Genomic DNA, 12253 nt, shown 5'->3' on the forward strand with positions numbered 1-12253 from the left:
TTTTAGTCAGGAATATGGCACTGTGTGCGCAGGTCCCTAATCCTGTTGAAACCATATGTATAAACTGAGAATTATGACAGTAATGAGAAATATTTTACACTAAAATCAGGTCCATTGGCAGTCACCTTGCCCTTTAACAGGTTCAAAGCACCCAAGCCACGTCAAGACAGCAAAGCTTGTACTAAAATTGGAATGGCTGGAACTTTTTTGCATGAGACTCCAGAACTGGGGCCTATTGATTTCTTTTGGGATGCACCATGTGTACTCATCTGCTTATTGAGTGCAGGGTGAATGATATGGTCTTATGACCATATATCCTGTTTTGCTGTTGATCAGTTGACTGGTGCATGTGAACTTTTCCATGAATTTTTCCTCTAAAGTATCCCTCTCTGTAAAGTCACTGATAGAAGAGATTTGACTGTAAATGGAGGTTCTGATAAGACTGCAACCCCAAACAAACCTCCAAATCAACACAGATTTTCTGAATCACTCTGAGAATCATCCTTCTGCAAACTTATCCTTAGTCTTTAGCAGGACTGCTTAAGTGTTCAGACACCTAAACACTGCAAAATGGAATGCTATGTGTTAACACTGTATTACTATTTTTAAAAGTATCACTGTACATTTTATAACATGCATTCCTACGGACTTTTTTGCTCATTTTCATCAAAGGCACTTATCAGTATCTGACTCCATGGAACAGCAAGGCACTTATCCCAAGTGCTTCTCAAAGTCAACCAAGAAATGACTAAGGGAAAAGACAGTGGAGTGATCTTAGTTTAAAGTTTCGGTTTTAGTTTAAAGTTCTGACCCAGTCTGAGGTTTTTGTTTGAAGAAGGTACAGACTGAAGGTCAGAGTTCCTTGTGAAAACATTCAGCAGTCTCATGAGATCCTGCAGAGGATGACAGGGTGATGGTGTCCTTGCTAAGTCAGGCTGCACAGAGCACTGAAAACAGGGACTTCAGTGTCTGCAGCACTTTGTGGTTCTTGTTGTCCTGATATGGCCTAGAATTTGGAGAAATCTCCTGTGCTATCCTCCCTCTTATGGTTACTGATCCCACTGAGTCACTAGTAAAGCCACCAGGAGAGTGATTTTAAAAGATTTAATCATGTGTCCATCTTAATGACAAGGCCGTGAATAATGAATCATTTGGAGTGTAACCAGTTTTTACATATATGTATATACACACACACATACACTCACACACACACACACACATTACCCATATATAAACAAATAGAAGCATATTACCCTCCAAAATAGCACCCTTTTCACTACCTTTGTTCATAAAATGAAACATCGACAGCCGTATAAGCAGGTCATGTGCTTTTGGTTTTTAACTTTAGGTATGTGGACGACGTGATATCGAGAGTTGGACGGATGTTTCCAGATGTGTCTATTGAGCTTTTCCGGCCCAACGGAACGTCGGCTGTCCTCCTGGTAAGAGTCACAAGACGTTTTACCTGTTTCACATTCTCTCACAAAACAGTCTGGATTCAGCCATAGGCAAGAATCAGTCATTTCATGTGATTTTGGTTGATACGAAAGATTCCCTTACCAGTCGTTTAAACATATTGATATATTTGAAGAATGTATATCTCTCAGTGCAAATGATCTCCTCAAAAACATGCCTTCAGCTCTTTCTGTCATATTAGCCTCTGTCATACAAAACCTATCGCTCGCTCTCTCATAGTGATTCATCACAAGTAAGATGTGAGATTGCTCGAGCTTAACGATGTTGACAGACCATTCCATTCTGAAAATCACTGTTACTTTTCCCTCTGAGGACGCTTCAAATCACTATGGCTACTGTGTCTTTTGGCAAGAAAGAGAGAGAGGGAGAAAGGAAGAGAGAGAGACAGAGAAAAAGAGAGAGACAGAAAGAAAGAGAAAGGGAGAGGCATCTTGGCAGCGGTGCCAGGGAGACTTCATATGCCCCTCCCCCAGTGGTAGTTCGGTGGATCATGCCCGGAGGGCACGGACTTCCACACGCCCAGCTGGCATGTCGGGCATGCTCTGTAACAGTAGATCTGTACCATGTGCCAGTGTGAGGGCTGCTCCATGGCCCCTCCACAAGGCTCTGAGTCGGAACGCTCCCCAGTCTGCTCTGATACACCATATGTCCGTGCTTAATTAAGGATTTAAAAGAAATAGTGATCCCAGTAAACTCACCCTCCAACCCCCAACCTCCATGATGGATGCAGTTACAGACGGCAGAGTTAAGAAAAACTGTGACGAGGTTGTTCTTGTTCTTTACCCCATAAACACAAGGTCCTATATCTGTCGTCTGTGTAAAAACATGACTGGACAGCATTGTTATCTTCAATACAGCATCTGATGTGTGAATATCATTTCAGCATATGGTTTCAGACTGAATCACAGTACAGTTTGAGTGTTTATAAGATATTCATTTGTGAGACCCAGAGTCAGCCTTGGATTAATTAGGTTTAAATATGGTCACAGACCAATTAGAACCTGCTGTTTTAATTCATCTGACAGTATTTAGTTTTAAATTGCACTCCATTTATTGAACTGTCGAGTGCAATGGAAAATCATTATAATATCTTTATTATTAGTCTGATAGTTGGCATACTAGTGTATAAGTTTTCCCATAAAGTCCCCCCCCCCACTTCACAACTTAATCATCTAGTGAATGGTTGATCTCTAATCATATTCTCACTTCAGATGTGTGTTTTATTATTGTTGTTGTCATTGTTACCATTATCAGTAGTCTTTATAAATGGCATAGATATGGTATGAAGAATTTTGGTGTGTGACTAGATGTTCTAATTAGTTTAAGTGAAATTACTCTTCATCTTGCTCAGCAGTGGCAGGATTTGTACAGTCATTCTTTTCATCCTGGGTCTTAGACAGTCTGAGAGAGAGAGAACGAGGAAAGCAGGGGGATAAGGATGGACAAAGGAAGAGAAAGAAAATTTTTGGATCTTGATTAAAAAAAAAAAAGACGCCTCCGAATGGTCATAGAACCACACAGTTTTGTGTTTAATTATCTCTAACGAGACGTGAGCCCAATAACCTGTGTTAGACTGTCTGCGTAAAACGGCTGTTTGTAAACAGCGGTGGTGTTGAGGAGCGATGTGGAATTAATTGGGGCGTAAGATTAAGGTCAGAGGAGAATACCGCTGGTGTAATTCTCTCCTACAGCACAGTGTGACTAACAATGGTGCTTGGCTGTAATTAGGGGGTGTTAATTAGCACGGCTAATGCCTCATTCATAGGGTCCGTCTTTAGCCCTATGGTCCCGTTAGCTTTAACCTGCTAGTGCTGATTTCTGAATGCTGAAATGTAAAGTACACATTACTTTAGGCTTTAAATTAAAAAAAATCCAAGATTTTGACTTTTGTCCAGAGGTCTGCAGCAAAAAGTGATGTTATGATGTGGGATGGAAGTGTTGGAATGCACTCATGTACGTGTGCGTGTGCACACACACACACCACACGCACACACACACACACACACAAGTGGATAGCTCAGTAGCATAATTTTTCAGAGTCTAATAATCTTTATATGTAATAAATGTCTTGCAAGGTTTCTTACCCACTTACAAATCCTTCTCAAAAGACTTTTTTTTTTTTTCCCTCAAACACCCTTTTCCGCCCTTGCTTTCCCCCTCTCTGTGTATCATGTTTCAGGCTAGAACTTGTTTGTTGTCTGTCTGGTGTCACCTCGGTGGGAGACAGACCTGTGAAGCTGAGCATCGTCTTATTAATTGAATTTTAAAGCGACCTTGTGGTGCTATTGATCTACATTAAAAACATCTCTCAAGGTCTTTGCCAAAGCAGTCAAACCTCGAGGCGGACAGGTAGACAGCTACCTTCTATGAGTAGAATATTGACGGAGAGTTCCAGAATGATCTGCGAGGTGAGGATAGTGCTGAGGAGGACAGAACACACCGGAGGCTCTGGAGGTCAGAGCAGGATGTCCAAGGGGAGGTCTCTTCATTTTTTTTTTTCTAAGAAACTCCCTACTTTGCAAAATCTGTTAATTGTCAACTGAACGCGTCAGCTGGGCGGGAGACCTCTCACGTCATCTGTGTATGAGATGCTAAACGATTGACACCAATTCCCATGATAGTCCAGATGTTTCAGACAAACACACACACACACGTTTATATGATGTGATGTGTTGTATTGTGTTATGTGATGTGTTTTGTGATGTGATTTGTGATGTGTTTGTGTAATGTGATGTATTGTGGTGTGGTATTAGTTGAAAGACCAAAAGCATCTCACTCTACTGAGTGTTTACTGCCAGCTATTAAAATTGGACAAAAATCACGTGCGCGTGCGTGTGCACACACACATACATACACACACACACAAACGCACACATACACACTCAAAGTTGAAACGTGTTCTCATCATGACATCTACATTTGTCTCTGACTATGGGAATCATTAATGTTGATAATTCTATTGATTTGTCTTCTTTAAAACCTTGCCTTTACTGCTCTCTGCTGAATTTGGAAACAACCATCAGAGAAATTGGACTTGTTGCTTGGAGACTGTTTTTTTTTTTTTTGGTCTTCTTTCACTCACAGCACCCATCTTCGCCAAAGTCTCTCTCCACCCTCTTTGCTGCCCACTCTTGCTCCAAATAAAAAGACACCATCTGCCATTGACGCCGTTCAAAGCAGGCCAGGCAGTGCACTTAGCTCAGAATGAACTAATGAACCGCTCCTGGACGCCCCAAAACTTTTATGGATTACTAAGCAAACTTCTATTCTAATGCTTCCCTTTCAGCGGCGCCCCAGGTGGGGAGGGACTGAAAAAGACATGCCTGGAACAGCTTTTGACTTTTTACATTATCAGCCGCACGTGTACCGTTAGATCTGCGTGCACGTGTTCGCTGAGGGAGGCTCTTTGGAGGAATTAATTTAGTATAAAAGTGAGAGTTTTCAGATGATATTTTCCTGTGCTGGAGAAGTATGGTGAGATGAACTGAGTTTAGTCAGAGGTGTGGGGGGAAGGGGGTTTTAGACACTGGCAGAAGCTGTGTAGATCAAGCTTGATGATAGGATGACTGAAATCATACTGGGTGCTATTTTTGAGTGAGAAGACACCTTTGATCAAACTTTCAGCCCAGTTGACACTTACACTACAGGATCATGAAATCATCTCTATGTACCTGTCCTGGATGTTATTGGCTATTGCTGTGTGTGTGTGTGTGTGTGTGTGTGTGTGTGTGTGTGTGTGTGTGCGCATGTGCATGCGTGTGCGTGCGTGCGTGTGTGTTGTGGTGTGGTGAGGTGAGTATATGGGTGAGGCATCTGTGTATTGGCTCCATAAGCTGCTGCATTTCCATCTCTCTGGTGAAAACTCAGTTATTTTAAGTCATTAGTCATCTCAGGCTCCCTGGACTCTTTTTTGTTTGTGTGTGTCTGTTTTTAAATTGACGGAAGCCAGTGAGAGCATTTAACCTAATTATGTGCCTGTATTAACATTTTCCTTTGATATTCTTATTATTTCGTTCAGGTAGGAGGCACCGACTGTAGGAAATGATGTCATAGGACTGTTATATTTTTGCATTAGCATAAATGTGCGCCTGTACTCGTCTGCCTGCCTGTGTTTGAGGCTGCTCCACTTTACACTTATGTGGCTTCTCATGTCACCAAGAGGTGGGAACAGATGGTCTGCAGTAAGATACTTTTGCATTTCATTTCTCCATTCATTTTGGTTCTTTTATTTTTGTACATACACAGATTTTTACAGTAGAGACTGTTCTGAAATAGTTGTAACAATTAGACTGTTTTGCAGTCTCCAGTGTCCATGATGTTCCTTCAGATCTTTGATTTTCCAAAAAAAAAAATCTGTCGGTGTCTTTCTCACCCAGTGATGTGTCTTTATAAAACTCTTTGTAAGACTACAAGACACATTTATAAAAGTCTATATAAGAATAGAATACACGTTTATAAAAGTCTTTATAAGGCTATAAGAAAATTTATAAAACTCTATATAAGACTATAAGACACATTTATAAAACTCTTTATAAGAGTATAAGAAACATTTATAAAAACCTTTATAGGACTATATTTATAAGTTATGGTGCACACCAAGAGAAAAGAGACCAGTAAACCCTTGGTGTTTAAGATGCTTCAGATTTTCAGAGGTTTTAATTCACAGTGAAGAACCTTTCTTACGTACCAGGATTTTCACATTCACAACAGTTGTGTTTGTGTTTAAATTACATTTGTGGAAAGTGTTTGTCAAGGAACCCTATTCCCAGCTCTTTCAGACCTCTCCTCCGTTTTATCACTCTTCTGGTCTTACTGGTACTCTCCAAAGTCAATTGGGATTCTGCCCAGTTTCCATTCACCTCCCATGCTCTTGATGGGGCTCAATCTGTTGTTAATTACAAACTTTTCGATCGCCTCACAACGGTATTGATTTATAATCACCCCTATTGATCCTCTTCCCCTCTTTGTGCTTATGTTAATTGGACATCCAGAGCTTTGAAAAAAACAATGGTGATGTTTGTCCTATAAATCTGCTGTCGTAGGTTTGGAGAGATTATTCCACACAAGGCAAGTGCCACCTAAGCATTGTTCTAAAAGCAATATGCATGTAACCACTGAAATGTACAGTTAGTGCGAGGGCAGTGGAATCATTTGATTGATTTCCTTGGGGACCTTGGTTCTCTTTAGTATGCATTTGATCAATGATTGATTTCCCTTTTTTTCCAGTGTGCTGGCATGTTACAGATATTCCTGAGTGTGAGTGGCTTGCTAACTCCTGACTCCAATAGGAGTTCAGGAAAAGGAAATAAGACATTTATTTTAAAAGTGTCCTACTATTCATTATCCCCAAGTCAGTTTAGATTTGTCCGTGGACTGATTTGAATTTGAAATGAGCACACGTATCGGAGGAAATGTCTGCACTCATATGTACACACATGAGTATTCACACAGACACAAAGACATCTTGTGTGCTTACAAGTCACACTTAAAGGTTTCTCTAGTCGCTGGTGTTATCTTGGACATTAATTCTTCTAAAGCCCAAACGTGTCGCCTGTCGTTAGCTCTCACACAGGGCGACCTGCTGTCATAGACTCCAGTTTTACGCGTATGTCTGGGGCTGTGAGCGAGGGACATGCCACAAGACCACGTGACCATCGTGGATTTAATAAGAACGCATTAAAGGAAGAAAATGGGTGTTGCTGGGCTTCCCTCATAAAATATGAATAGATTTCCCCCCCCTCTGCACAGCATATTTAATAATGTCATAGGATTTCTTACTCTTCCCTCAACCAGTTTAAAAAAAAAACAAAAAAACACAAGGCGGTAAAATACAGATAGGAGCACGCTAAATTCAAGATAACATAGAAATCACACTTTTTTTTTTTTTTTGTGTGTCCCTTATTTAACCGGAAAAGGTCGGTTAAGGCCAGTTTTTTGGTGGTGCTTTTTTCCTCCTTTTTGGCTCTCTGACTGACTGGTAGAGGTGAGTGTAGATTCTACCCTCGTGTATCTCTGAGCTAAACTGGTTTAACTGTTTCAATCCTAACTGGGCTAATGTGGTTTAACTATTGTAATCCTAACTGGGCTAATGTGGTTTAACTATTGTAATCCTAACTGGGCTAATGTGGTTTAACTGTTTCAATCCTAACTGGGCTAATGAGATTTAACTATTGTAATCCTAACTGGGCTAATGAGATGGGCTAATGTGGTTTAAATTGTTTTAAATTACCGCCATCATCGCAACAAGTTTTTCTGCCGTCACCATTGTTGTGTAATCTATATGATGAGCTAAGCATTAAATTTCCGTCAGCCATAGCCATACTGTACACAGCACGCAGGCAAACAGTTATTACGCACAGAGACATGCATTAGATACAGAATTACATCAGAACCTCTCCTGTTTCTTTAAATTGTTTTGCCTTAACCTGTCCCTTCAGGCTGGTGGGTCATAAGCTCAGTGAATCAACTGAACGACCTGCTGCCCTAGGCGCCGCGGTGCCTCTCAGATGAATAAATGTCCACTCTCCCAGCAATCTGCAAGAGCCAGACACACAGTTATATAGAAATACATGCTTAAAATATAAATCCTGACTGAGGTATGAAATCCAGATTTGAATTAGATTTAATGACACTGGTTTAGTGAGGCTGTGATGCTTTCAATTATTAATCATAGGCCTTCAACATAAAGCCTAAAACTTCACAATTCCATAATGTTTAAACATGTCTAGTTAATTAATTGTTTGTAAATCATATTTATAAATATTTAAATTATCAAAAAGAAAACTAAAAGCAGTCCATTTCTCCTCTCAATAAAATGTGAGGAATTTCAACCCATTGTAAATAATGAAATATCACCCTATCTGTGGGCTTGTAAAAAAAATTCTGTGTTAAATGTACAGCATTGGAGTGAATCCTTAGCCATTTTCAAGTCTGACTTGCTGATCATCCCACACACCCCACAGTAGGAGAACTTGCTGTTAATCTAATTGGACCCTGGGAATAGCTCTGATCATTTGAACTTGACAAGAAAACAAGAGATATTGAGCTGTAATTATAATAGTCAAATGTATTCATTTAAGTACATTTTCTAAGGGCCTGAATAGACAATAGCAATGTCCTTACGTGGGCAAATGGGTGTCACTTTTATCCTGTATAGTAATGACTTTTTCAGCTCGCTCACAATGCCTTTTACAAATGACAATACCTGACAGTCATTTTATCATAGAGATACTGACCTGCTCACTGGGGCTCAGGAAAAGCAGAATAGTTTATGTATAATGCTTTGGTAAGAGTGTTTTTTTCTCTCTTGTTTTATTGAAACTATGTGGTTTGCTGTGCACATCTCACTATTCAGCTATGAAACATACGAGATACACTCCTATGCTTTGTCATCTTCCTGTACAACGATTTTTGATCATTCAGGTGAATGTAATTGTAAATCAGCCACTTTCTTCTTAATTACAGAAAACATATATATGAACATTGTTTTGTTTTGTTTTTTTATGTCTGCATTTAACTTCCAAGGGACTTCCAAAAAAATCTCTTCCGACAACACCGAACTTTGTCGCTTAGCTAACTCTTTTTTGGGGGGAAGCTGTCCTGCTGCTTGGAGTCATCCAACTCATTTTTTGTCAGTCCTCCAGAGAAAAGTGGCCCATATGAGGCTCCATTCCTCTTGCCAATAACTGCCAAGGTCAAATTCTGCCTCTCCTAAAAAAAAAAAAAAAAAAGATCCAATGAAAGGTGAAATGGTGCCATGTTGGGAGTGCCATGCTGGTACCCAGCCCTCACTCTGTCTCCCCTCCCCCCTCGCTGTGCTGCCCCGTTCATAATGCACAGTGCCACCCACAGAACAGTAAGCAGTGCTGTTTTTTTTTTTTCAGGATGACAGTTCAGATTGAACAGTTTAAACAGCTTCAATAAATAAGGCAGGTGGGTGGGGATGGGCGGGGGTTAAGAGCTCTGTCCTCTGCCCCATATCTTCCCCCACTTTTCATCAGGGGTGCTGAGAATGAATCCCAAGCTTTAGATTATGCTGACGTTTCCTAGTCCCGCCTGGTTCGCACCTGAGGGGGTTCAGATGTATTATTTTTGTGACAGGTGTACAACATGAGGAAGAGGTGTGAGTGCTGAAAAACATTGCCATGATTCTCAGATTAATGTCAACCCTGCAGGACTATTTTAAATAGCATCAGAACTTGTGCAGTTCAAACTCTACAAAAAAAGAAAGAAAGAAAAAAAAACCCATCTGTGTCCATTTGGACTGTTTAACCTGTCCTCCTACCTTTCTTGTATCATAATTTTGAAAAGGGTATAACATAACAGAACCAAGGGAGCAGCGAGTCTCTCGTTTTGTCCAGACAATTGCCTGCTGCCCCTGGCCCTGTCACCAGCCGTGTGAATTTGGACACGCAGCGTGTGCTGGGAAGGATTCCTCATCTTGCTGTCGGGAAAGAGAACGCTGGCTCGTGGGTCCCAGGGCTCCCCTGCCCTCTCATCTGAGAGATTTTTCCAGCAGGTCATCTCCCTCCTCCAGCTGCTCTGCTCTCCTCAATAAATCTTTCAGTTTAGCCTGGACTCACCTTTAAGACAAAATACCTGACCTTACACTACCATAACAGCCACTGCTGTCATAGACTGAGTAGGAATCCAAGGAATCCCCGTGGTAATGATGATGATGATTACTGTTGTCTGGTTATGGGAATCTGTGGTAGCCCAAATAACCCTTTGGTTCATTATTATGAAAACTGACACATTGCCACAGGCTGGTTTGTGTCATTGTGCCCCACGGTGACTTTTGAGGTTCACTGGACCTTCACTCTAGCCCCACCACAAGCTTAAATTTGCAAGAGTTTTGGAAATTTAACAACACCGTAATTCAGCTTCCAGGTGTCAAATTTACAGATCATGTGTATGAAACCTTGCTGAAACCTCTGCACACTGCAAAAATGTCATAGTGTCATCACTTTCCTTTCTTTTCTACTCCTGAACTGAACTGATTTGTTTACTGGTCTGAGTTTTAACAAAAGAAAACTCTACATCAAACTGTGTGGCCCTCACAAAGTTTGCAAAGGATAATGGGCAGCAGGAAATCAGCAGGAAATGAGCCAGTCTGCTTAATGTCTTGCCTGATAAGGATAAAACAAAAGACATATTACTCATTAGATAATGACCATTCTTCTGGGTTTCTGTCGAGCTCCCTAGCGCCACCCACAGGGGTTGATTAATCTGTATGCAGAACGAATGAGGCGTCATTGAGTTCTCTCTCTCTCTCTCTCTCTCTCTCTCTCTCTTTCTCTCTTTCTTTCTCTTTCTCTTTATGTTCTGCCCAGGTTACCCTGGGGAAGGTGCTAAAAGCCACTGTGGTGATGAGAAGCCTCTTTATTGACCGCACCATCGTAAGGGGCTACAGTGAGAATGTCTACACCGAGGATGGAAAGGTAAGACTAGATTAGACTAGAATGGAAGGCAAAGCATCTTCACTGGCTATAATGAAACTTAAAAGACCATTTTACACTGTATGACACTGAAGAATCGTTTGCGTGGATTTTCATCAGTATTTTGTCATTTCAACCCACTGTAAACAACTTGGTATTGCAATGTGTAATTATGAGTTTTTGTGATCACTCTTTTGTGGAAGTGATTTTTCTTCGTCCTGGAGGAGGCAAATTATAAAAAAAATGGGAATTTTCAGCCTTTGGCTGTGTCCTCCAGGCACCTGTTGAATAATTCAGATGTCACGTTTTGCTCTGTCTCTCACATGAAAAAGTCTGGAGAGACGTATGACACAGTCTGTCCTTTATAGTTTTCTCTGTGTCAGATTCAACGTTATCCTCTCACTCATTCTGAATATGCCAACACGTATCTCGCTCCCTCTGGTTGAGCCAGGTTTTTTTTTTTTTTTTTTTTTTTTTTTTTTTTTAAATGTTCTGACCTGACACTAATACAAGGAGGCCATCAAAGGCTCAAAAAAAAAAAAAAAAAAAAACCTTGATCACTGTTAATTATGGCAGCGAATATGAAACTTCTGAACTTGCTGCCAGAGCAAAGCTGTGTGATGTAGTCCGCTGTGCCTTTGTGCCCTTTGTGTTCGCGGCGAGCAATAACAATTAACCCCGAGCCGGGCGAGAAAAACGCTCGACCCGACAGCCCACGGCAGCGACGGGCGTGGTTACGTTAACTTTGTGAGTACAGAACCATCTGAGGTGAAACTCCCGCCCGTCCTCTAAACACATCATCCCCCACTAATTCTCCTGGTGCTCTGGGATCAGGGTAACCTAAAGGGTGTCCTGGGACCCAGTCAGATGTTCACTGACAGCAGGCTTGCCCCTGTCCCCTTTACCCCTTTTAAACCCCCCGATCGAATTTCGCCACATCTCAACTCATTATCATATGCAAGAAACGCAGCAAAGACTGGCTTAGCCTTCTGGCTTACAGAGGGGGGGAGGGAGACAGAGTGAGAGAGAAAGAAGAGAAGGAAAACTACTCTATCAAAGTAGGGCTTCAAAGACTATCTCTGGCATCTCTTGGGTAATTTGCGATCCTGCATTCTTTTGACTTCAAAGAGCCTCTCTGTGTCGGAGTGGGCTGAGGGACCGAGTCACGGATGGAGTCTGATTTCTCTAACAGACGCTGACACCGGGCCTGTTTGATATCACATTCAGGCAGCGTTTTGATTTGTTATTGTTGCCTTTGAAAGCCCTCACGCAGAAGGTTGATTAGTGCTCCTCTTCAGCGAAGACACTTGGCTATAGGCCTGGACATTTGATCCAGGTGC

At 41.3% G+C, this 12253-nt stretch overlaps 1 protein-coding gene across 2 annotated transcripts in view; it reads left to right on the forward strand.

Moving 5' to 3' along the window:
- The window catches only part of med27 (mediator complex subunit 27), a 58081-nt gene that overhangs the window by 39262 nt on the left and 6566 nt on the right, over window positions 1-12253 (forward strand). Inside the window, exons 4-5 of one of the 2 annotated variants that reach the window (XM_030783208.1) lie at window positions 1349-1442; window positions 10809-10916. In XM_030783208.1, the coding sequence (XP_030639068.1) occupies window positions 1349-1442; window positions 10809-10916 (202 nt within the window). The remainder of the gene's footprint in view (window positions 1-1348; window positions 1443-10808; window positions 10917-12253) is intronic. The other variant, XM_030783216.1, reaches the window with a different exon arrangement.

The sequence above is a fragment of the Chanos chanos genome, chromosome 1 (genome assembly GCF_902362185.1).
Source record: "Chanos chanos chromosome 1, fChaCha1.1, whole genome shotgun sequence".
Lineage (NCBI taxonomy): Eukaryota > Metazoa > Chordata > Actinopteri > Gonorynchiformes > Chanidae > Chanos > Chanos chanos.